The sequence below is a fragment of the Colossoma macropomum genome, unplaced genomic scaffold, assembly GCF_904425465.1.
Source record: "Colossoma macropomum unplaced genomic scaffold, Colossoma_macropomum, whole genome shotgun sequence".
In the NCBI taxonomy this organism is placed as follows: Eukaryota; Metazoa; Chordata; class Actinopteri; order Characiformes; family Serrasalmidae; genus Colossoma; species Colossoma macropomum.
In genome coordinates, this window is record NW_023494786.1 from 21,470,104 (window position 1) to 21,497,492 (window position 27,389).

The 27,389-nt window shown below is 39.5% G+C and overlaps 1 protein-coding gene across 2 annotated transcripts; it reads right to left on the minus strand.

The window, feature by feature from the left end:
- Positions 1 to 929: 929 nt before the first annotated feature.
- Positions 930 to 26,157, minus strand: slc43a2a (solute carrier family 43 member 2a). 2 transcript variants are annotated; one of them, XM_036563765.1, is made up of 15 exons: positions 26,001 to 26,157; positions 23,579 to 23,805; positions 17,809 to 18,040; positions 17,574 to 17,629; positions 17,409 to 17,485; positions 10,213 to 10,305; positions 9,830 to 9,963; positions 9,367 to 9,569; positions 6,842 to 6,985; positions 6,535 to 6,552; positions 6,147 to 6,270; positions 5,695 to 5,827; positions 5,305 to 5,378; positions 5,094 to 5,217; positions 930 to 4,701 (listed from the first exon to the last, which is right to left on the minus strand). In XM_036563765.1, the coding sequence occupies exons 2-15, from the start codon at positions 23,736 to 23,738 to the stop codon at positions 4,540 to 4,542; spliced, it is 1,734 nt and encodes a 577-aa protein (XP_036419658.1). In that variant the 5' UTR covers positions 23,739 to 23,805; positions 26,001 to 26,157; the 3' UTR covers positions 930 to 4,539. The 2 variants fall into 2 exon arrangements, with proteins under 2 accessions (XP_036419658.1, XP_036419667.1); XM_036563774.1 differs by lacking the exon at positions 6,535 to 6,552 and having other exon boundaries at positions 26,001 to 26,156.
- Between the last annotated feature and the right edge of the window lie 1,232 nt (positions 26,158 to 27,389).

Consider the following 27,389-nt stretch of genomic DNA (forward strand, 5'->3'; position numbering starts at 1 on the left):
GGACAAAGTACAAAAACCATGTACCTGAGTGAAAGTAGAAATACCTTTTGGAAAAATATTACTAAAGTAAAAGTCCTCTTTTACTTTTAACTGTACTTAATTATCAAAAGCAAAAGTAGTTTTGTAGTTAAAGTTATTACTTTAATGAACATTGTTTATTAAGGAGATCTACATAAGCGTGCATAACAGAAATTCTTCATCAGCTTAAGATCTGGTTGTTACAGAACATTTGAAGTGCTCTTATCCTACTTTTTTTTGCCCCCATCTCCAAACCCCAAGAGGTCCACTTATGAAATTTGTGTAGTTTTATGCACTATATTAATTTTTACATTATCATTTTGGACATCTTTTTAGAATTGAACAGGTTGTTTTCCTTACTGTGTTTGATGTATGCAAATGATCTCTGTTCCAATTGGCTAACCTGTGTCATACTTCATTAAGAAAGCTGCAACATGCTGTGTAACTTCAACATGAATATGCAGAGCTGAAATGCTGTAATAGGTAGATTTATGTAAATGTGCTTGTTGTTGTGGCATCACAAAACCACTGTATTCAAAGCAAGTTGTTTTAATTTGCAGGTTAATTTCCATGTATGTACATTTTGAAACTTTATCAGTGTTTACACACTACAACAAACTTCAAAAAGGAAAGTTTATTATTATATACCTGGGAAAACTACTGTATTTCTGTCTTGAATCATTTAAATAAAGGTCTGCATATGATGTACATAGCACAGAATATATAGTATTTATAGGTCTCATTAGTTAACTGATCCTCGAGCTCAAGCCATGCTACAATGTGTCTTTGGAGTAAGAGGTCAAACGAGTGTTTTTTGTTGACTCTCTATGGTTAATCCAAGACGCAAATAAAAGAAAATAACTAAGAACTTGCAGGCAAGCATGACAGACTGACAAGAGTGACACAGACAATTATTTTTATACAAACTATTTTGGGTTTATATTTATTTTTCATATTTGATTTTTTATTTTGTTGGAACAATAATCAAAAAAATTGAATAACAATTGCTAAATAGTGATAAAAGTAACCAAAATGCCATACACAGTATTGAGACGAAACATTTCAATGCACAGAACAGAAAAAAAGACCTAGGAAAGAGGAAACAATTAACAAAACAGGATATATTTAAATGAACTATAAAATACAAGTCAGGATAAAAAATAACATTGATGTTTCAGCTGATATCTCTTTCTACACTTCAACATCCCACAATCGTCCTCACACATTTGCACTGCTATCAACAATCAGTCACTCTGTCAAACAAATGGACTGGGGCAATATGATGTGGAAAAGCTACATGATTGTATTATGAGAAAAAGGATTAACATTTAAGGTATGGCAGTGAAAAAGTGCTGCTTCTCCCAGTCTGGGGGCATGAAGGTTGTACTCCCACATTCATCGTGCTTTAGTACAGTACTGCATCAATGAGCAATTCCACCTGCAGTATCTAGGCATGTTCAAGTCAGTAAAAGCCGTCCATCGGTACTCTATACACAACTAGTCTCCATATTCTTGCTAGGAGAGACAGACAAATAAAGGGTGTGAGATAGATTAACCTGTTTTTCTGCACAGCTCTGTTGTTTACGTGAATAAGGGAAAGATTGGAAAGAAAGAATAAAGGAACGTGATTCTGTTGAAGATCACAATGAGACATCTCCAGTTGGGGAAAGTTATATAGATCTCTAAGATAGACACATTTAGGGGCAACACATAAAAAAGTATTCAAGGTTAATAGGTCCATATATTCTACAATCACGTTGAACGTGCAAGCTGTTGTCCGTTTATACGTACAGTAAGGGCACATTTTTTTGCCGAATCTTTCAGCAACCTGATAAAAACTTAAGGTGCACTAGTGCCATTAATTCATTACATCATTCATTCACTAAGGCCTACAATAGTGGAGATGTCTCTGTGTGATATATTTACAGATGGGTCTATCAGAGGATAAGAAATAGTAATAAAGAGTCACTCTTACAAATAAAGGTGCCACAGTGGATTCTTTCAGCAATGCCACAGAAGAACCACTTTTGGTTTAAAGAACCTTCACACAGTGTATAGTTTTTAGAACAATTTAAAGGTTTTCCCTATTATGTAAAAGTCCTTCAAACTTCTCTTCACATCTCATTTGCAAAATGCCTCTCTAAAGAACCATCTACTGAAAGTTTTTTAGGTTGTTCTTCTGTGGCATGACTCAAGGAGCCCTATATGGCACCCTTACTTTTAAGAGTGAGTTCACAGGACAGTCATTTCAGTAATGGATCATGCAAATTCAATGACATTTTCACTCAAAACCATCTCAAATCAGCTGTACACTGTTTTTTTTCACAGGGGCACATGGAAGTGCTGAGGTAAATCATCTGAATTTAGGATTTGAACACTGATAAAGCTGACACCGAACCATTACACTGTACTAATACAGCCATATGATGAGCTACAAGAATGTGGGACCAGAGAAGAGCATCTCTGAAGCATCTCTGTCTCCCTTTTTGACGGTCAAAGTAAATTCAAGTTTTTACTTTTTTTTTTTTTCTTTTTGTCACACAGTGTGACTGCTGTCACAAGATACCCTAAACTAACACTTGACAATTACAGAAAGTGTAATTAGTTTTTTCAAGAGCACCATTTAGGTAAACACTGTGGTAGGCCAACACCCTTGAGCACACACATGGCTACTGCTTGGTTGAAAGACCTAGTGTGTTGGTCTTGTTTAGCTGTGTATCAGCATAGGAATACAGTACAGATGTACGGATGCTCCACAAAAAGTAACATAAGCACTGTTATTGTTAGCCATGCTAAATCCTCAACTTTTGTCACAACGATTGCAGATCATCCTACTCACATCCCTTTATCAACATGCTGTCTCTCCATAAACACACACACACATACACACACAGACACATGTACACATATTGTGGAAATAAAACTTGAACAGAGTCATACTGCAGGTAAATACATTTGACAAGAATTATTACTAGCTAAACTTTTCACAAAGAAAATATATGAAAAGAACACTCATATGCACATCTAATGTCGTGCTAAGGTGTAAAACCTAGCCAGTAGTAGGCTACTACTGAGCAAGTCATTTGGAAACACAATGATCAGTACATTACCTACAATCTAATAAATGTGCAATTATGGTGTGGCACATTATTGCTGGTGAAGTTCAGTTAATTACACTGTATGTGAGTCACTGATGTGAGTCAGTGAATTTTTAGACTCTGAACACTGCCCCTTACTGGTTGTTTGCTGTCAACTGACCAAATCAACAACTCATAAAGGCTTTACTTTATAGGAGTGGTTCTCAAACTGGTTCTTAGGGCTCCCCAGACGGTTCACATTTTTGCATTTCAGCTCCCAAAACAGAGAAAGAACAAAAATATGGACCGTCTAGGAGCCCTAAGGACCAGTATGAGAAGCACTATATTATAGTTAATATGACTACTGCAACATTCTGAATGGACTCAGACACCCATATGATATACTTTGAGGGAAAAAAAACTATTGCAGTCCATTTTGCATGGATTATATTCAGAGAAACAGCACTTTGGTTTTTGTACTTTTTCCTGAAATTTCTGATATCTGTTGATACATGCCAAACCCAAGTAAAGCCTACAGAACTTAGGATTACCTTAAAAAACGATTGATAAGGTTTTTATACTGAATAGATTCTAAAGATTAAAAATCTAAAGATTTAATTTGACATGGTTTCATCTATGTGCATGCAGCTTGCCTCAGATCTAGTTCCATTCAGAAAAGGCTGCAGTCTCATGCCCATGCTATGCATGCTGCTGGATCAGAGCCATTTATAAAGACTGCATCTTAGAGTAGGAGATAGCATCTAGTTTGACTGTAAACAGGGGTCAGAGTGACCAGAGATGAAGCAGGTGTCTGTCATAGCTACTGGCAAACAAAACGTGACTGAAAACACTTGTGACAGTCAGTTTCTCTTCTGTTGAGTTCTATTGAGTGTTCTCAGAATGGACGGGGCTTTCAGCTGTGTAAAACACTTCTGTTTCTTGCATCTCCTTAGCAAGAAGATCAGGAATAAAATTCAGAAAAATCAAGTTGCGAGGGCAGGACAGTGTTTTTGTGTGGAGCAGAGTTTCCTCTTGCTCTTTTTTCCCTCGTTCCTGAGGTGTTGACCTGGATGGACGTGTGTGGCCCGTTTCTGCTTTACGGATGAGCTCATAGATAATCTGTGAGTGAGTAAGGGAGGAGAGTTGTGTGTCTTTGTGTGTTTTAGAGTGTTCATCCAGCCCACTCAAGTAGTTAGTGTGTAAACACGTCAGTGTGGCACTGTGACTTTAAATTACAGTTTAAAGTGTCTTTGCTGCTTTGGCTGTGCACGTGTTTGTCTATTTGCGTGTAAGTGTGGCTGAACACAGGTTGCAGAAAGATGAAGGGAAGAAGAAGAGGGTGGAATAAGACTGTTTGTAACTTTCATTTTTCTCTCCTTTCCTCCCTCCTTCACCCTGGCTTTCTCTCTCTCTGTCTCTATGGCTCCTGCTGTCTTGTGCATGCTCAAACGAAGGCCTCTGAGTTGGTGCTGTTGTTGATCTGGACATAGATTTTGGGATCATCCTCACGCTCCTGTTTCTGCCGGCGCAGCTGCTTGCCGTAGCAGAGCAGGTAGCAGGGCAGGCAGAAGCCCAGCATGCTGACAACCAGCAAACCCACATTAACCTGTTCACAGAGAACAATCAAACACAAACTACTTCAGTTTCCTGTTGAAAAACACCACAGGTCAAATAACATGTTTTGTTAATTTTTTAAGTGAAAATAAGTTAAATATTGTATTTTTTTCTGCAAATGCTAGGCACAGCTTCTATTAATTTGCTGAGTTCAACATATTGGGAAAAAAAACAAATTTATTATGTGCCATATCTGTTGCACAGGCTACATTTTGTGTTTTTTTCCCCAATGTGTTAAATTTAGGAAAAAAACTGTAGTTTTTTTAGTTAGTGCATTAAAATGTGTGGCTGTATCTTCACTTAGAAAAAACAATTAACAAAAAATATCATTTGACCAGGGGAGCCCACACTTTTGCATGTGACTTTATGTTGATAAATCCTCACCCAGAGAGGGTCTCCCTCTAATGGGCCCATCATGGCCATGAAGAGAGGCTGCTGCAGCAGAGCAAAGAGAGCACTGATCAGAGACTGCATTCCTGTCAGACTGCCAAACTGAGAGGAAGGGTACCTTCAGAACAGAGCAAACAAACAATTATAAACAACATTCAAACAACCACACAAACAAATGAATGCCTAAAACAAAGCTGGTACTCACACGGCAGCATACAAGCCACCCACAGCAGAATGGATGAAACCTCTCACAATGGTGTGCAACACGAAGGACAAAATCTGCAGAGAGAGCAAGAGTAATGTCTTCAGAATACAAAATTACACAATAACTCCCCCAGGTGCCTTGCGTGTTCCCTGTTTCCTAAAATACTCTCTGTGATGAATAAATAATGATTAAGAAGCATGGACATGTCTTGACACGGAATTGCAGTAACAGTATTATCCACAAGGGGTCACCGTCTCACTACACAAGTCCCACTGCAACAGCTGCAGTAACGTGAGTTGCTTTGCTTTGCACCTCTTCCTCCCCTTTGGGTTTTTAGCACATTCTGGAGTCTACATGACACATAGAGTATATATTCTGTCATTCCTTTACCTGGAGAGGTAGGTTGGGCACCAGACAAGTGACCCCAAAGCCCACCAGCAGCAGGTTGGTGAAGATGAAGGCCCGGGTGGCGTTGCTGATCTTCTGGATCTTCCTGTCGCGCTTCTTTGGCTGTGTGGGATCCCTGTGAAAAGAAAGAGAAAACAGACTATGGTTAACTGGACTCTACATGGTTTCACATCTCGATATGTGCCATACGCTCTCAAAGAGTTCTTTGGAGAGAATTCATAGAAGAGCCTCTTCTGGTTCAATAAAATAAACTATTTTTGCAAATGTGAAGAACTTTTTAAAACACTCCACATAATATAAAGGTTCCATACTAATGAAAGGTTTTTCCTACAACCATATGTTCAAGCCAAGAACCATTTAGGAACCTTAATTTTTAAACATTCATGGGTGAAATAGCCACGGCCTGATGTTGGAAATGTCTTTGTGCCACTCACTTGACTTGTTTCTCGTTATCGTCCTCACACTCTTTTAGTCTCCAGTCCATGATGTAACCGATTACTGGAGCGGTCAAGAGACACAGCAGCTGCAGCACTCCAAAGATAGAGGTGTATGTGTCCACTGAGCCACAGAAACAGTGAGAGACGAGAGTGAGAGTAAGCTAAAGGATATTACAGCTTTATTAAAACCACTCTGACATACACATAGGTGGACGGATGGATTAATTTGATGGGTGAGTTATGAATGTGATGCAAAGGCACCATCTCTAAGTCAGACAGGGATCCGTTAGTGCTTTGACATGACAAGGTGAATCAATGTCAAAGGGAGGAGGAGGCACAGGACAGAGAATGAAGAATGCACATCTAATTTGGCCTGCAGTCTTACCCTGTTCCATCTTCTCCACTGAGAAGGCATCAAGAAGCATGAGAGCAGGCAGAGAGAGCACAGGACATAGAGCGAGAAGAGTTAGCAAAATGTGCCAGAAAGAGTAAGCAGAGTAGAAATACCTCCTCCAGCATCAACAATGCTTCAGAATAAGTGAAAGATCAGCTATGTGCCACAGGAAAGAGTTTGACGTTCCAGAGAAAACAGACAAGCAGTCAAACATAACTGACAGAACAGACAGCACAACTGACCTGTGTGCACTCATTAGCGCTTAGCTTCAAAACATTCTTAAGTAATAAATACACACCTGTAGTGAGGTCTCCATCAGTAAAGGACTCCAGGATGCTGTTCATGGCTCCCATGTAGAAGATCAGCCGTAGCTGGGTGACACACATGGTGATGAGGCTGAGCATGAAGATGGGGCTGAAGATACTGCGCATGAATGACTGGGCTGTAGAGAGAGTGAGGGAAGGAGATAAGAAAGACGAAAATAAATCACCATGAAGCAAGTGCTATTGCTCTTTGAAAATGGTCCATTTACCTTATCTTAACAAACATACCACTAATTAGATACTGATACACAGATACTGATCATTGTAAAAGCATTCTTGTGCACATAAAAAGGGAAATTCTTCATTATATCTACCGTGAAAACAAATAAAAATTATGTACATTAAGAAGCCTTTGCATTAGTGTTAAACTGCCCCATAAACTAACTGTTTAGGAAATAACTCTCTCATTATAGAGCATTCACTACATCCCATGTGGCTGCCTGTGTATGAGAGTATAAGAAGCAGAGGTAGGGCATGGAAGGAAATGTGTTTTCTGTCCTACACATTTATTTGCATAATAATAATAATAATAATAATAATAATAATACATTGCCATTTCTTTAATATTACTGATGTATACTCAGTTTACTGCTTAAAGAAAATACTTCAATATTGCCATGAGAGAATTGATTCTAAAAAGAATCGTCAAGATCAGAAGTAGCAATATTTCGGTATCTATCTGCCAACCCCATTGGCGACACCTTCAGAATCTCTGTTAACGGCTTTATCTCTTTAACTCATTAAAATCTGCCTCCAGAATAGAACTTTCTGTATGCTGCTGTTTCCCATCACTATTTAAAAGAAGCACCATGACGTTATTGTTGAATGCACTGCAACAGATACAAATGCTTTCAAAACAGAATTCAAATAGTTAAGTGCTTATTATTGATTTGTTTCATCAGAGTGAAGCTAAAGGCAACTAAACCGTGAAGTATATTTTAATTGACACGTTTGTTCAGAATAATAGTTTGTGATAAAATAAACATCAGCTTTGTAAGTAAAAGCAAGTACCAGTAAGTCAGCACTGAGAATCACACTATAAATGTAGAAGAGTAGAATAAAACAGTAGAAGTAGCAGATTTTTGGTCAAGACATTAAAGGTTTAAACACCCTATTTGGCTGTTCCTGAATAGGCCTACATTATTTCAGGTTCAGGAATCAACTGCCGTAACTGGAAAACTACTGCAGCTTGGTCATCTTGTGTGTGTTGAGAGATGGTCAGGAATGCTTTTTTAATTACAAGGGCCTCTAAATGGAAGATAATTCTACAGGTGCTCTGCTGGCAAGGCAACAGCTACACACCCCCAATGTCCATTAAAGGCTGGAAGTTTTTGGCCAGTTAATAATCAGCCAGTCTTGGGGCTATAAACCCATGGTGTCTGGTGCTAAAAAGGCCTTTATGACAGTGACCACATATGTGGCCAGTGCTTATTGCCTAGTAGTTGAGGAATCTACCTCCCAAAACCCTTTTAGCACACACATGCCTGGCTGCCTGCCTGCCAGTTCACACACACATAGAGCTGTCTTGACGCTAAGGCCTACTGTAACTGACAAGAGGAGTGGAATCATGGGGGTTTGAGGGTATTAGCAGTATGAATAGATCAGCATCATGCCCTCCTTTCCAAAACCTCCCACAGTCCATAGACTGGCTCCTGCTGAGTGGCTAAAGCAAATCAGGCTCTCTCTTCTAGCTTGGCCCACTGCTGTCTGCCCTTATCCCCCATCTCCTGCCAGCTCTGGCCTCCGACACATATGCAACTACTGCAGTGCTTCTAGGAACACGGTCCGAATCAATTGCATGGTCCGTTTGGCATGAAAGGGCCCAACATTGGATCCCCACTGCGGGTTAAAGACCCTTAAACAGGGGCAGTGGGGCTGTGAGGGTGTGCATTTGAGAGCTGTTTGGCCTAATTGTATGGTACAGATCTAGGTTAGTGCAGGCAAAGTGCACACAATTCTTTTGCATCTACAGCTTGAGACTGGTCTCAGTAACCTCATCACACTGGACCTGAGACACTGGCTTTACATCTGACGCTGCCTACCAAAAGGAATTCCATTCACCAAAGCCATTCATTATCCCTGTCTGTTTTCTTGCGTATTCCTCACTACGCTCTGGATCAGGATGCTAGGCCTAAGCAAAGAAGAGAAAGCCTTTGTAAATCACTTGGCTTGAGGCAGCTTGCTGGCAAAGTTCCTGTCTCTCTCTTGTCTGTCTGGACTAATGTGAGCTTGAACAAAACTGCCTCTTTGTAGGATTGCATAAGTAGCATGAAGGTTGACTGGCAGTTGTGAAGGTATTTCCAAGTCATGAGGTCAAGACAGATTGAAATTGTTTACAGCTGTAAAATCTAATCAATTAGATTGCAGGCCCAAAGATTATGACACTGTGTGGTCCTACAGTTGTGTCACAAGTCAGTTTATGGTCAGGGTTAGGACTTAGCAACTAACCCCTCAAGTTAAGGAGATATTCAGGAGACATATGAACAGACATGATACTTACACTCTTCTGCAGCCTTGCACTGCACCTCTAAATCAACAGTGGACAAGCAGAGTTTGTTGCCTTCCTGAGTGGCCAACATTTTGGGCTGGTTCTTCATGGAGTTCCCTACACTTAGTCTGCGGCCCACAGTAGTCACCTGCCTATAGAACTGCTTTCCAGTGATCTTGTGATCAAAGCCCAGCCAGCTGAACTTGATCTTTACACTGAAGGAAACAACACAGACAGACAGTGACATTAAAGACTGTAGAACTGACAAGAGCTTAGTGAAGTAGACTTGAGCTTGATAAATGGTCACATCCAAAAATCAATGTTATGTCTTTGCAATTTACAGCCTATAATGACAAAAGAGTCCTTCTGTGTGTTTAACAGATTGGTGGATGAAACAGGCTGAGTTGTCATGGAGAAGATTGATGATGAAAACATATTAAAACTAGACTGTACTGGACTGCCGGCAGTCACATACGTGTAGTCCATGTCCTCGGGTCCAGGGAAAGGCTCCAGAGGCCAGTTGAAGAAGCAGTTGATGAAGACAAGGCCAGCACAACCAGCCCAAACCAGCAGGATGGTGATGAAGGCTACACCCAGGTCATAGATCACCTGCAAGAACAATAGACATTAACCTTAAAACCTTAAGCATCCATATGTAGCCTTACACATCAGTACTTCTCCCTAATAACTACACACATACGTAGTAGTTTTACAGTAGTTGCTGAATAATTCATTGTAGTTTCTGGAAGTTTAGGATTAACAACTGGATAACATGCCCAGGGTTTCAGGGGTCAATGCTTTCTGACGGATTATCTGAAGCTTTACTTGAACAATGACATTACTGTAGATGATCTTTACCTTAATGCCAGGGAAGGTGACAGCCGAAGATGCATAGGATCCGATCATGAATGCAATGAAAGTGGAGCGAAGATCTCCAAACATGTTGGGAAGCTGAAAAACAATTACAGAGAGCATCTAGTGACCAGGAAACTGATATAATTATAGCTGGTGGTAGAAGGGAGCATGCTGGCAAAACTGCTGTGCATTGTGGACAATGTCTCAGACTTCTTCCATAACATTCAAGTCAAGCATTGGAGCACCTTTAGCTTCAGACTCATTCAGCCATGGTGCAGCAAGCAGGCTTTACTATGCATCTGCCATTAGATAGTGTATAGGACATTTCTACATTTGTATTTTTTATTTATTTATATTAATTTCATTCAGTGTTATGCTTGTGTAACAACACAAGTTCCCTCTGGGATTAATAAAGATGTTTGTTTGTCTGACTGTCTCTCTATCTGTCTTTCTATAGGGACATACTGTCCTCATTACCACACACAAAAAAATCTAAACTTTAAACTTTTTTTAACTTTAACAACAAGCAAAAAACAAAAACATGTTACAACATCACAAGCTTATTAGCCATGGAAGTAAATATTGCATCAGCGTGACAAAAAAGGAGAGTGATATATGGGTGGGGGGGGCTTCTCTTTCAGATGTGACTGCATGATGAAAATATTTTTAGCACAGAGAGAGAGAGTGAGGGGGAGGTTAGAAGGGCTTGTATAATAATATTTCTCTTCAACAGGGAAAGCACTAGAGAGAACTGCCTGTTCCAAAGTGTGGGCTTAAGATAAACAACTATCAAAAGGCCTGCAGCTAGAGGTAAAGAAGGCATGAAAACTATGTGGAAAGATGAAAAGAAGCAGAATATGTAACGAAAGAGTGCTACAAAAGGTGTTTGGCATTTTCTATGTGTATTTGTTTGATCCAAATGTGTACATCATTTCCACATGAATCAAACACATATTATTTACAGCCAGTTTACTTACATTCTTAAAAACTAAGGTGTCATAGAGCCTTGACGGCACAGAAGAACCACTTTTGCTTCCCTTAGGATCCTTTGAACAGATGGATCTTTAAAGAACCATGTTTAGTAAATATGATGTGTGAGTCTTTTTAAAGTTTAAAGAGGTTCTTCCACAAGTTGTATTCCATGTTTTTTCCTAGAACCACACATCCAAGAATGTACATTCAGCATATCCCATCAAGACTGCAATTGATTTGCATCAAGTTAATTCAAAACATTTTTTTCAGAGTGCTTTAAGACTTTTATGACTTCCATGAATCAATGTATCATATGGACAAACACTTTGTGGTACTTTTGCATGCCTATTGTTCACAGTTCAGTTCAGGTTTTCCAAGAACCTTTCCGTCCTACACGTTCTTCTGGCATCCCTCCCCGTCCCCCCCTCTCCTCCTCCCTCACACACGCACACCCCGCAGGCAGGAACGAAGACTCCCGCCTGGAGCCCAACCCAGACGTCATTCACTGCCTCCAATTAGAGGAAAGGTCATTGGCTCTACGGAGAGCCAAAACATCCCAGATGACACTAATAATAACAATCACACACAGTGGCCCAATGCAGAAAAATGGCCTTGGAGGCTAAAGGGCCTGCTTTTGGCCAGTGGGCTGCAGAGTGGACTCCAGTCTGGCAGCACAACACAGGCCCACATGAAGGACTTGGCAGGGTGGCAGGAATGAGAGCGATCGCTGTTCTTATGCAAGGCTGCAGAAAGCTGAGTGAGCAGTAAACAGGATAGAACAAGTTCAAAACACAGCACACCAGTACACTCATACGGAACATGTGGAATAAAACGACTTTGTTTCAACACCACCACCATTTTCCTTATTCCTTATTCAGAGGGCACGCACTGTCACGTGAGGTGGCAGACAAAGAGACAGCACTGTGACAAACCTTCACCTACATTTCTTATCTGTTACACACACTGTGTCCTTTATGGTCTTAAAACACAACATCCTTTAATATTATCGTCAAACTGGGACAAACAGCATGACTTAATATCTTGAAGGTAAAAACAATCAGTGTTGTATATGGCCGCTGTACACCACCAAACTACATTTTTGCAGTTTTTTTTAATTTTTACACCATCTGAAAATGCCCTTAAGCATTTCAAGACCACTGGACAAAAAGAAATGGTTCAAAATTATTTATAAATACGCCTGTCACCAAAATGAAAGTTTAGCTCATGATTAATTGCCATATAAATAATAGCGATTAACAATTTAATTGCCTTTTTTGTTCATTGTATCCATTTACTAAAGTACAAACCTTAAGTGGCCAGACCGGCTGACACTTATCATTAATGGACAGATACAACTTATGGTCAATTAAACAAACATTATTCACCGCTGCCCTCTAAAGGTGAGAGCCCCCCTTTGTTGTACAGCTGAAGGAATGTGTTTCCTGCTTTCTATTTACATGTATTTGCCTCAAACCAAGAACAAGAACCCAATACACATTCTGTTTGTTGTAAAAGCTAACAACTTGGAAAATAACAGCAGTGAGCTTAAATAATTGCGACGATTATCAGACGATTATGTAATAATTGTGATGCCTACTAAATAATAAAAAATAATTATAAAATCTTTAAGTTCAGAAAATGTTTTCCTCTGTCAATAAAGTTACAGTTTCTAAGATGCAAGGTTTTTAATGACAAAGATGATTAGTGTTGAATATACCTTAGCATGATGAGATATAGAGCATACAGATGTGTGGTCTTACTGTGCAGCAAAGCTGATTCACTCATGTCACTTATAGTTAAGAACAACTGAGCCATGGAATTGTCATTACCTGTTCACTTGACTGTTGATGAGTCACTGACCGAGGCTTCTGGATAATGAACATAAGTGGCTGTTGTCTTTTTTGGCATAGTTAAAGACATACTAAAGTGTTCAACTGTAGTTTTAAGAGTTATTTGAACAAAAAGATTGAACAGGAGAGCTGGGGTCTAAGTGATCAGTGAACAGAATGAGAAGAAGTACTGTGGCCTGTGCATCTCCCAAATGCAAAGGGGTTCATTTAAATGGGAGCCCAGATTAAACGTGGTATTGTTTGAGCTGGACTTTATTTGTGTTCACTGGAAACACGTGTTTGCACTCAGGGACACCAGAGCTAATTTTGGACCTGACCCACCCTGAAAGCTTTTGTTTGTGATCAATGTCCATTTACAGTGAAGGCACAAGATATAATAATAGATAATATATGGTCATTTCCAGGGGAGGAAAATACAAAATGTTCTAAAGGGAAATATAACCAAAAAACTTATAAACGCAGGGCATAAAATGGCTCTGTCAAAAATGATCTAATGTGCAGGTGGTAGAAAAAAAGAAAATCAATGAATCTTACAACTAATGAAGAAGAACTGAAAATGGGTTCTGTATTAATTCAATTCAATGCTTGGTCACCCTCTCCATTCTGTACAGCAGAGTACAGAACTGCCAATTCCTCTCAGCCTGCCACTTGAACAGGCAGTACTTTGCATTGAAGAACAGAATGAGTCATAGACACAAAGCTGTAGAAAGAACAGAGTGGCTAAAACTCAGACACTAGCTGCAGGCCTAGAAAGACAAAAAAGGGAAACGAAAAGGACAGTGAAATGAGTATGCAGCCATTAACCAAACACAAACCCGTAGCGAACTGGTAGAAACTGGCCTGGTCCTGGCCTGGCAGCCCTGAGTCAGATCATGAAATGAGGTAAAACACAATGACGTTAACAGTGTCCTTTAATGACAGTCTCCTGTCGCAGTTCTTCTGATAGGGCAGTGCCCACTTTGTCTTCAGCAAGGAGATTCAGCAGACAAAGCAAAGTTTGTCAGAAAAACAGCAATGTGCAGCTGTCTGGCACCATGGCCCCAGTATGACAGAGCAAATCAGCATGACCTTCAGATCACTGCCAGTCAGACCACAACAGGCATGATAGGAACATCTCTATGAAAACAACCTGTCTTGTTTACAGGGTGTACTGGCTGTGTCTGTGTCTTTTTCTATCTGGAGCTATTATTACTCATCCAATGTCTAACTCCATCTGCCCCCTTAACACTCTTGCTCTCTGTCTCTCTCTCTTGCTTTCTCACTAAACATAGCAAAACCTGTTTTGCTAAAATCTTCACATGATCCAACAAGACCAAAAACAGTTACAAATTGTTTCGAGGCGCGGCAGCACTACAATCTGGGCAAGTGAAAACATCTTAATGTGAGAAATATGTCTACTATAAGATTGTTCAACCTATGTCTAGGCATTTTACTTATTTCAAATAATTTTCTCAAGAGAAATTATCTGGGAGTACTGGTGGATGATTTTTATCATTTGAGGAAGTAAGACTTAAAGGCAAAGATTATTTCCACTATAGTCAGGTTATTTCACTTCAAATAAGAAAAATATGTGTAGAAATAGGTTGAATAATCTCATAACACTCTTACAACTAACTCATGACAAGAAATCTAAGATTTATTGTCTACAATTAAGATGCTTTCTCTAGCCAAGATATTCTTCTGCAGTGTGCACGAATAGTGTTAGGCTAATGAACATAGCAGAGGGAGAGATGAGGCAACTGAGGTCAGAATGCTCAAAGAGGAAGTGAAGCTGGGGGGGGGGAGGGAGGGGAAGGGACTGTCCGGCTATTAGAGAAAGACCGCTGAGTCAGAGTCCTGAGAACAAGCCCAGGGTGTGAGGTGATCTGTGCAAGGAATCTCTCTCATCTCTCACCCCCCCTCCCCAACACCATCCTTTACTGCTTGCTATTCTCACTTGTTTACTGCAGTTATTGGCTCACATATAGTGCTCAGTGTGCAGAGGGAGATAGAGAGAGAAGGAAAGAGAGAGAGAAATGCTAGAGAGAAAGGGGCAGGCAGCCAGCTAATAAAGAGAGCAAGAGACAAGAAAAGGGGTGAGGAAAAAAAGGACAGATGGACGAGTAAAAGGACAACAAAAACAGAATGTAGTTTTTTTTGACAATATTAGATGCTCCATTTAACTGGCTATATGTTACAGCATCAGTGTCATTTTTAATTTCTGTTTTCATTTTTCTTAACATATTTCTACTTTTCACTTCATTATATTTAGCACTTTTTTTCTGCTGCATGTAACCATCAGCACTTCAAGGGCCCATAACCTACATTTTCCTTATATTGATTTTTCCACTTATGCATTTTTTGTGGGTTTCTATATCAAACAAGTCAGAGTTAATGTGTATGTGACCATTTTTCAACCTGTCTTTCTGCCTTAGAATGAAACAAGCTGTTTTTGTTACTGTGCTAACATATGTAACTGAGCTCTCTTCTGATTGGCTGCCCTGTATTTTGCTTTACTTCAAAAATCCTGACTGAAAAATTCATTAATTTCAACAAAACAAGGAAATTTAAATTTTTTTTATTATAATATGGGTCCTTTAAAGCATGTGCTTTAAATTATTTTGCACAGCTTTGAGTCAGAACCAGTTTCTCAACATGAGCAATCAAAACTGCTTACTCATCAAATAAATCATCATTAACTGTAACTACTCATTACGGAAAGTCCAGGTTTTCCAGTTCAACTTGGAAATAAAAGCACTTACAAAACATACAAACTAAGCACAAAAATGAAACCTACATGTGACAAATTTCAACAAAGTGGGACAAAGAAGTTCCTTTAGTAGTTCTAACCTCAAACCTCTGATCAGCTGTGTTAAACACATAGTTATTCAAACAGCTGGGGAGAGTTCACTAGAGCACAGCAGCTGGAACAGCTGAAATAACAAACAATACCTTTATGTGAAGTGCCCTTACGCAAATTTCACACACATGCAAACACAGTTTTCCATTTCTCACTATCTTTCTCCTTCCAGTTATACACATTTCCTCACGTGCAGACAGAGCACACAAACAGACATGGTGGCACAAGCTGAGGCTTGTTGAAGAGACAGAGCAAAGAGAGCAAAAACAACAATATAGGCAGAAAAACTGGTTGTGGCCTAAGGCTCTCATGTTTGATATGAACCCTGCTGTGTGTGTTTGTGTGTTTATGTACAACCAAACATATTGTTTGTTATTCATTATCGCAAAATTGGCCTGCGTTATGCAAATAAGTCACTTCATAAGTCACCATTTTACCAGGCAAAGAGCCATTTACGCATTTAAATGGTTGAGTTGTTGTGGTTCTATATATAACCTTTGCCTTACTAAAGAACCTTTAAACAGCTCCCTTTTTTAAAGCATGAACCATAACTCCTGACCCATCCCAGATGGTACTTGTTGGGTTTCTGTGCGTATTTCGATACAATAAATGTAAATTGTTTTGTTTGAAATAATGCAGGCTGGTCTTTATGTGAGTCATCAGTGGTTAATAGTTTAATTGACCTGAAACTTCAACCAAAATAAATTGGGTTGAATAGGATTTTGCCAGCATTCTATAATGCTTGTCCAACCTAGCAACAGGTGCTACAAACGGACACACTTTGGGGGAGTATAGATATGTTAGTAGTACTTTTTTATGCATTGCTAGGCAGTAGAATTTTAACATGATATGTTGTTCATATAGTGCAACACTAGTATGTACCAGAACATACGTAACTGGGCACACTACTGGCACTCAGTTCACGGACACCTGTTAATTAAATTTAGCTAACCTGTTCTTTCACACCATGTGAGTACCAATGTGTCCAATGTGTGAAGTGACAGTTGTTGCTACAGTGTATCACTATAGAATTGAATGGAGTGAGTTTGACTGGTTGTCTACAACACAAGCTAAAGAAGGCAATAAATCCGATCTTGCTTTGTCTGATTATTTGTGAGATAAATATTTCACAGTTAAATCTTATATCAGGTGATAGTTTCATAGCAGTTACCTAATAATTCAGAGCCCTTATAGAATAATAAGTCTTAAGAAGATAAATAAGTGAATAATTAGGCTGCTTATACTCTGTGCATGTCATTCTCAGACCACAGAACTGTGTGAACAGTAAATAGACTGATGTTTGTCACATTGCTAAGGAGCACAACTGTAGAGTGCTCTACCCATCCAAACATTAATACATCATGATGCAGTGTCTTTTTCTGGCTCCTGGTTGAAGCCCAGTGCTGCTGCAGTGTGCAAACAGAGAGGCACATGGCTGCCATGTGAAACTGCAGTTTGGCCTGTGTACAGCTGACTAAGCTGGACATCCACAGGCCCAAACCAGTAAAAGTGAGTCTAAGACAAAGACCTGCACTTACTGTGAGGGATGTGAAGGTCATGCACATTCCCCCAAAGCCATTTAACGCCAGGGCGAAGAAGATCAAGACAGAGAGATCTGCAGAAGTCAGAAAAACATGGTCTTAGATGAAACTATAACAGACTGAGTTCATGGTATTGTGAAAAAGTAAGGTTCCTGTGCGTACTTCTAGGATCTTTGGCTCCATAGGCAATCAGGATACAGGAGATAGCGAAGCAGGCACTGCAACAGAGATTTCACATTAAAAGAGATGTTACATTTCAAGTCAGGTTCTTTATTATCCTATGTGCAAAGCAGTTATCTAATCATGTATAAAACAATTATTAATAATTTGTGGGGCTTCTAATAAGGAGTCTTGAATTGCAGTCCTGGAACCCAGAATCAAGTACGCTGTTACTCACCTGCCCAGTAGGCGGAGTTTGCGTGGGCCGTATTTGTCCATGACGATTCCCAGAGGCAGGGTGATGGCGCTGAGGAGGAAGGAACCAATGGTGAAGGCCAAATTTAGCATCTCGTCCTGCTCTTTACAGATGGGCCAGCCATTCATCTGCAGAAACTCCTCCTCTTCCTTAGCTGTTGGACTCACCGTCGTTCCATTGCCCGTCTCTGACATGTTCTGCACCGTACTGTTACCTTAGGGGTCAGAATACATGGGACACATGAGAAGGTGACAAAAGTGGTTTGAGAATCATAATAATTAATGTAATTTTAATGGGCAGTAAAATCCAATATCCAATATTATATTTGACTGTTATAAAAAGTACTATGATAATCATTTATTAAATTGAACCTCATCCCCAAAACATTTCATATTTACATTACAGGCCCAAATACAAATGTTTAAAATTCCACACCCTAATGGTGTCTAATATCTTTTAAAAGAAGCTACAGCTTGGGTGTATTATAGGCATAGCATGAACTCGCTGGTTCATATTACACTTATGGGTGTGTAAGCGTTTCCATATAGATGTCACTTATTAGCAGCTCACATGGAAAACTTCCAGCTATATTCTCAGCAAATGCTTCAGAGGAACCCGAGTTAGAACCATCTAGGCTGTGTAAGAGGAAACGTGTTTGGAAAAGTGGGCCTTCCACCTCTCTCTCTCTCTCACTCTCTCTCTATGTGTGCTCTAGGACTCTCGTAAGCGGATGGCCAGGAAACAGGCAGAAAGGTCAGACAAACAGTTCACAGCCTCACACAGTAAACAAGTAGCAGGAATAGCAGAGCTGGTGTCTGCCTCAACCCTGCTGAACTCTGACTCTCCAAAATAAAGAGTCACCTTACATTGTAGTTCACTTCAGAACCACCTCAGCTCACTTACACCCCCCTATTTTTGTTCACTTTACTCCCCCACAGCGCTGTTTTGACCAATGGATAATCATGTTTTGACTCAGAAACAAGTCCTTCTTGATCATTTATTCCAGAAGGCTGTTTATCTGCCTTCTTTGCAACACAGAATCCACTCAAATCCACTAGCAAAAGCATTCTGGAATAGCTGTTGTGAAGTGTGAGCTGAGGAGGGGGGCCTGTTTATGCAGTATGTGGGCGAGTGCTATGATTATGAGCCTGTAAGGGACAAAATGTCTTTGTGTTTTTTGGAATGAAGGAATTTTTCTTGAGTGTTACTGACAAAGAGTCATGCTTGTGGAGCAGGACTGACCTGCTGCACGAAGATTAGAGCAAATGGATCAGGTCCATCATCCGGTTACTAGAAAACAAACAGTAGTTGGGCCTCTGTGGCTTTTGCTGAGTAGTGAAGGAGCACCGAGCTGCACTGAGTCAATAAAGGGAAATGGTCTGTGTAGCTTGAGGGCACCCACAGCCAAGCAGGGCCTTAACCGCTTCACTTAACACACCGATACCAAACACTTTTCACTTTGACGCTGACACTGTTACTTTCAATGTTATTGGTTACACTTGATGAGATGACTGTTTTGGGCTTTCTGTAGGTTACTAATTTGGTTCTTGGTTTGGACATTTTGGATGTTTTAGAAAAATCATGAAGTGGGATAGAACCTTTACATTGTGTAAGTTCTTCACACTTTTTTGGGAACCATCCACTGAATAGTTTCAAATGTGGTTCTTCTGTGGTTCTTCTGGTTCTTCTGTTCTTTTTTCCAAAGAATTATTTTTGGCACCCTTATTTTTGGACACATGTTTCTATGAAAAACCTTTCATTGGTATAGAGACTTTACATTATGTGGAGGTTCTTCAAACTTTAATAAGGTTTCTTAAATAATCATTCATTAAAAGGCTCTTTCGGGAACCAATTGCAGTACAATATTGTTAAGGAGCCCTTGACACTTTTACTTTCCAGAGTGCTTTATTCCTGTTTATTTACCTACATATCACTGTGCAAGTCTTTGTTCTGGTCATATTTTTGATGTGGATATAAAGAAGGGTCTGCCCTTGTGGACAGAAACCACAGGACATGTAACAAGCAGAGGAATCACAGTAGATTTTGCCTGTCAGAAACTCTGAGACAGCTGAGTCAGAGCAGACACTTCAGCTGATGCACAGAAATCACTTTGCTGGCACACTGACAGGAAGATTCTGTCACTGTATTGTCATGTGCTGGTTGAAGTAAACTAAGCTGCTGATAAGGGAAGATGGAAGCATTCAGTCAGGGAAACATGTGGGACAGAGGAAGATGATAGTGATGAGCTAATCACAAATCTGTGATACACTTACGCCCAGCTTCTGGTCATGTGACATTTGACGCACTGTGTCCAGAATCACTGACGCAGTCACTTAGACTGCATACTGACCATACTGAACTAGCTTTCAGCCTTGGGTTGACAAGGAGCAGGAATGTATACGGTTCTTGTCCTACACTCTTAACCACAAAGGTTCCTAAATGCTTCTTGGCTTTGATGTGTGGGGGCCACCACTGCTGACCTTAAAGTGCCAGACTGGGGCTTAATTCCTTCCTTGCCTAGGCAAACACAATACCAATAAGAGTCCTAGGGCAAGACTCCTAATCTTACCTCTGTAACATGATTAAATTGTAAGTCACTCTCCATAAGAATACAAAGACAATGTACAGTTCTCAGAAAAACTGGAAACCTTTACAATATATTGAAGGTTTTTTAAACTTTGAAAATTTTCTTAACACTCTTTCTTTTGGGCACCACAAGTGGTTCTTCTGTAGCATTGCTCCAGAGAACCCTTTTTGAGTGTTCTGAAAGACAGCTTTTGGAAACTATTTAAATTATTGTTATTTCTGACTATTTAAAGTTTCATATTTGTATGTGAAGTAGTAGAATAATGGAATTAAATTATGTGTTTGATATGTGGCTTCAAACTTCACACAGGCTCACGAAGCACCAACTCTCACCCAGCAGATAAGTGGGACAATTGTAGACTGCCGTGCCTTCATTTGGCTCGGCACCACCGTGTCACATTGAGCCAAATGACACGTGTTGCCAGGTATTGAGGCAGAGTGCTACATGTGCCAGCTAAAAGACTGCTGTAGCGTCTCCTCACAAGGACATGTGGAAGTGTTTTAGAGGCCTTCTGACATGACTTTGGGATGTGACCAGATTCTAACACATGGGTAAGTAGAATGCAGTACACAGAAAAACAGCTCCACCTCTCAGAATGGAGAAACCACAATCCAGCGTCAGAGGAATTCATCAATCACAGAGGATTATGAAACATCAGAAGCAAAAACAGTTAGAACAGCTGCACAATGGAAAGTACACAGAAAAAACTGATGCACTGAATTTACTAGATTAAATTTTGCATGAATGAAATATATTACATCAAGACAGTTTTGTCAGTTAGTTAACTTAGACTTAGGTGCCAAAAGTGTTCTTGGGGATAATGCCAAAGGAGAACCACTTTCTGGTTCCCTGAAGAACCTTCAGTTAATGGTTCTTTAAGGAACCATTTTTGCAAATGAGACATGCAAGCAAATAGAACCTTTTTAACATTTAAAGAACTCCCATACATTGTCCTATAGCAAGTAAATGTTTTTCCTAGAACTGCACCTCCAAGCTAAGATGCATTTAGCAACCTTCATTTTGCATTTGTGAATGTAAAATGTGTGCATAGTTTCCACATTAATAAAAAATAGTATATCAACATGTGTTGATACACTATATTTTTTTCATTTAGAAATGATGTACACATTAGGATCAAGTGATTTCAATGCACCATTTTTTTCAGTGCAGCAAAAAATAAAGTAAATGTGGAGATTTAAGGAAAAAATTGTCAATTTGTCTTCATAAACAATGTGTGTAAGAAGGATTATACTGGAATGTTTATATGCCTTGTGATGATTTCGAACTCTGTGTTCCTCACTAATGATAAACACAGTCGTGTACCATGTGCCTGTTTTACTGAGAACTGGAGGAACAGCTTTACATAAGCTTCTTCCTTTAGAGGGAACAGTCCCTCAGATGAATTACAGAACATGGAGACAGTTCATCTAAAGAGGAATATTAAGAAGAGTGAAAACAAATAAATCAAAGGTGGCCTACATATCTGCTGATGGAGTCATAGAGTGTATCCATTTCTTTCAGGGAGGTCACATGTAATTCTGCTTCTTCTGCCTGTGCTTACAAAACATTGCCAGAAGTGTCTGCTTGAACAACACTGAGCCTACCTCAGCTATCAGTGAGGGGCAGCAAGAACCTGATGCAACCAGAAGCTTTAAGAAAGCCTCAGAGAGAGTTCAGATACAAAAATAAAGAGATAAAAAAACTTTCAGTTATTACCATTAGGATAATATAGATGTGGATTTCAATAAAGTCAGTCTTATTTACTGAGAATGTAATTTAAATTTATGAAATGTGCATATTTGTTTCAAAATATTTAATAGTGAATTCACATTTTAAAATTAAAAACATTCACATTTGAAATTAAAACGGTTTCATTTATAACACATTAATTTTTCTTATTTTTTTTTCCCTAAAAGCCCAACTGTTGTTCTAATTTTCTTTGGAATTTAATTTTAAAACAATTAAATATTTTAAAATATATTTTTCAACAGTCAAATTTATGTACTGCGAATGTAATCTAGATTTATGAAATGTGAATATTTATTTAAAAATATTTTGTAGTGAATTGAATGGTTTAAACTTCATATTTTATTATTTTTATTTGTTTAAAACAGATTCATTTCAAATACATTAATTTGTCTTATTTTTCCCAGAAAAATCAACATTTGTTCTCATTTTCCTTTAGGACTGAGTCAACATCAAGTTTTCTGTTGATCTACAGGTGCTATCTTCTACATCAGCACACTGCTCCAGTCTTTTCTGTCTCTTTTTGTGTCTCTTTGTATTTCATTATCGATCAAAAACATGGGGACAAATATATGTAGCTGCAGAGAGCACTTTCTCTGACTCAGCATTGCACTGCTTAACAGTCTGATCTCTACTAAGTTGTTTTTTTCTCCAGATTAACTTTGTGGGACTGAAAACAACAACATGCTGAGGCCTCGCTCAGGCTAAACACCCTGATCCACCGCCTGCCTGTAGGTGCAGCAACTACTAATGAAAACTCAAAAAAGGAAGCAAATTAAAAGCAGTTGGACACAGCAAAGCCTCTTGAGTTCAAGTCCAGGGTATGTGGCCAATGCCTGTGACGCACGCTGGACCTCTGTTTTTTGTGTTTTCCTTAATGAGATTGCTTTTTTTATGTGGTGCTAGTATTACACTATATTGCATTCACTCAAGCAGGGATTAATCAGTGATGTGATTATCACTGCTAACAATGCTAACTGCTAAACTTTGGAGATAACAAGGTGCAGCCGTTTGAAAAGAGTGGGAGCTGCGGGGGGGATTGTGCTATTAAGGTGAATCAACATCTTTGTCAGGGCATCTATGGGGAAGTACATTCCAAGACACATTTGCGATTGAATTTAGTCTGCCAAACATTTTACTGTAAAAAGCTGAATTAATCAGGATAGACTGATGAAAACAAAAACCACTTAATAAGTGAGCACACTCAGCACAGCTGTACAGCCTCCTCAGTTCAACTCAGGTAAAGCTGCCCACAAGGCTTAATGTTTATGGTGGGTTTCCTTCCTGTCAGATCCTCATTTAGCCTGATTAAGAAGCACTTCCCACATAAATCCTGTATTAAGTGTGCTCACGGACCACAGTGACTAGCATCAGTCATGTGGTTGTATCCTCATGTCTCACATTTTTGACTTTTCTTACCTGATTCTTTGCAGAGGTAGGAGTAGAAGCCCTCTGATTTGAGCATGATGAGCAGCGAGCCCCATCCCAGCAGCACAGCAGAGAAAAGCAGGTTTTCTATCACTGCTGTCACTGCCATCCACCAGCGGCGAGAAAAAGCTGTGGCCAGCGAGGGAGCCATGATGTTGGAAACTGTGACAGTCGTCTGGCGAATACAGGGCTAGTCTTCAAAGCTTTGGTGGTTAAACCTGTAAAACCCAATATGAGATTAAGGCCTTACAAAATCATTTATTATTGGTTTATCATCTTCACACACTTCAGAATGTCTGATGGATTATGCTCCAAATCGTCCAAATTGGGTATTAAAATCATCAAGTTCTGAGATGTTGTTGCTAGTTTTAAAATGCAACTATAAACTTTTTTTCAGTAATTATTTTCATATCCCTATTCTTCACATTTTTAATGCTTCTGTTTGCCCTGTACCTCTTTACTATTATTTTTTGGCATATATTTTTTGTTTACATTGTTTTACTATTTTACATATACACACATACATATACATATTAGAAATAAAGGTGCTGTGCAGGTACATTTTTAGTTCACCAAGGTACAAACAATGTAAATGTACCCTCAAAGGTATAACAGTGGTTTTAAGGTTAAATGAGTTTTTCCCACGTCAAAAGTACGTCGTTATACCTTTTCATAACCTAATTTTTTAAAACAGAACAACAAAATAAAATGCCTTAGTTAAGGAATAGCCATAACTTAGAAAATATAATTTCAATGGATTATGGTACAATATGTTCCCTGACTGTACCCTTGAGGGTTCCACCCCAGTGACAAAAAAGTTGTTATAATTTTTTAGTATCATTATTATTGTTATTAAAACGTCGTATAACCGTATGTGAGAACACATGGGAATGCGTAATTCATTTTTACGCATGAAACCCGGTGGTTTGGAGCGCTTTGTGTCACTTAACCTACTTCTTTGTTCCACTTCTCTACGAAAACAGCTCATAAACAAAAAAACAGCTGAGCTCTCCAACGCGTGCTGCCCGTCAGCTCCGCCCACTGGGCCGCCCATTACCCCGCCTACGCACGAACTGATTGGTCGACTCTGTTTACGCTGCTCTACCATTGGCTAGACCGTAAATGGCTACCAAGAACAACTCCACGTGAAACCAAGATCCAGCCGGTTCGAACCAGTGCGGCGCGAGACCACAGCGGCTTCCTTTGTGCGCCGAAACTAGCTGTTTTTCGCGAGGAGAGAACAAAAACAATACCGTATTAACATTTACAGGATTGGATTTTGATGTCATTTTTTGTTTTGTTTGAAAAAAAAACCCAAACAAACAAAATATGTGTGTTTACAGTTTGCAACACTTTCCCGAATGTTAGCCTAAATTGCTCACATTGTATTTGATTACACTTCCCACAGAGGGGAGAAAACTCTTATCAGCTGTGATTACAGTCGCGAAAAGTCGCGATGGACCTAATACTATGCGGTATCCTGCGGGAAACGAGCAGCCTTAAAACTGGTCTGAACTGGCCAGAGTAATGAGCAGCGCCTCCGCCTGTAAACCCCCTCCTCCCTCCCCCCGCTCTCTCACAGACTCATCTCCCCCATATGCAGCCTACAGCCGCGGAGATGCAACACACACTCTGTACTTCCTGGTTGAGATAAGCACCCGGCCATTGCTTTGTGTCAATGTTATCGTCGTTTACATACTGCGTTCAGGAAGCACTAACGGTGCGCCTTCAGCGAAGTGCGCTGATGCACAGGCTGTCATGATGGACTTTCATCTAATATGACTGTTTATCCCTGCTTCTGTGAGCTGCTGTGGGAGCCCAGGCTGTAAGAGTTTGACTAAAACGAAGCTGAAGTCAGCTTCCTACTCGAATTTTCCCGTTCCACCTTAAATGGTGCAGCAGAAACGGGTAATTCGATCAAGAAGCTGGCGAATAGGAAGCCAACTTCAGCCTCGTTTGTCTAAAACGGTTTATTTCTCATGGTTCAAATGTATTGATGGTTCAAATGTACCAAGAACGATCATGTTCAAATGCCATATCCAAGCATTAAAGATATCCTCACTATCTCTCCAGCTTGTTTTCAGCATCCCTCTAAGCTGTGTCCAGGTTAACTGTACCAGCGAACAAAGTTGCAGCACAGGGTTCATATAGGGGATCTGACATAAACAGTGTCCTCCCCAAAGCTGCCACTGAAGCGGCGAGGCTCACAGCTCTGTTCACCGGGATGCTCAACGGAGCATACAAGGTTTACAATTTGCTACAACACAATCTACAGTTAATTTTCACCTCGAATGCCAAAGTACTACACAGAAATAAACAGTTATATGTAATGTCATCGTGCATAAGGAGCCGCACAGACTCTTTAACAGGCTAACTTACTGCAGAGCATCCCTATAATGAACAAAAGTCTTACCTGTTTATCACCGCCCTTCAGACTTCTTCTTTTCTGACACTGCAGAGCGTTTGTTGGAGAAAAAAAGGGTTAATCTTCTCCTATCATTATTATTTGGTTTCTTTGTACGAATATATTTCCGAACATCTCAGATTCCTGTTTTTATATTTGCACCCGGTCGCTTCACAAACAAGTCAACTTGGCCATTGGCTGGTTCCTGAGCTAGAGACGAACGCAAGCCAATCAGGACGCGCCGATCATGAATATGTAACGAGACATCATATTTTGTTCCCTGTGTTCCTCGTGAAGCAAGTTTCCCGTGAAACAGCTGTTTACTGCGATCTGAATAGCGTTTCTCAGCTGTCTGCTACTGTGGCACATGTTGCAGTTCGACGGTAAAGTCAGGTCGTCTCAGGCTGTTTTCATCCCACTTATATGTTTATATACACCTATCAACTATCAAAAATAAGTGGGATGAAAACAGCCTGAATGGCAGCTGAATAGCTGCCCATAATTAGATATACTTTAACTCTCATTTAACCTCATATATATATATATATATATATATATATATATATATATATATATATACACACACACACACACCTTAAGACACCAGGCTTAATATAAAAAAAAAACTGTCCATGTTGAAGAACATACACCACCCCACCAGTCCACCAGTAAACACTACAGCTCAAGTGGAAATCCTCACTACCATGCATATATTCATATACATATACTTCCAGTTGCCCTATTGCTCCAAGATCATGGCTAGCCTATTTATAGTGATAAAACTTAAAGGACTATGGTAATACTGCAACCACCAAAGAAAGATTATGTCTAAGAGCACTGTACCAAGGACAACTCTGAAGAAACAAAGGAGCACAGACTTTACAGCAAAACAACTCACACCACACAGTCGGCCTCTGGTGGTGTAAGTGAGTAATTACACAGTAATTACAAGTTAATATTCTGCTCTTATATTAATTTGTGGCTGTCAGTGTTTACCGCCTTCACACTAACAGTACGGGAGTGCAACAAGTCCATAGAATCTGTACTTAAGTGAAATTAAACATATATATATTATATATATATATATATATATGAGCAAAAGAAAACAATATTGATGTTTAAACATACATCAATGTTTTCATAAATGAATTATTTGCTATTTCTTACACTTAGTTTGGTGGTGTGTGGTGCAGTGACTAATGGGCAGTGCTAGTCTCTGACAAAGGTAAATCAGCACAGCAATTTCATTTTACAGTAGAAGGAATTTGGTTAGATGTTTTGACAAAAACAATAAATTGCACAGGAATTTAACTGACTGCTAGAAAAAAAAATCTCCTGGCCTTTGAAATTTGTAATGAATTCCCACAAAAAGGTTTTATGGACTGATGAGTAAAAAGT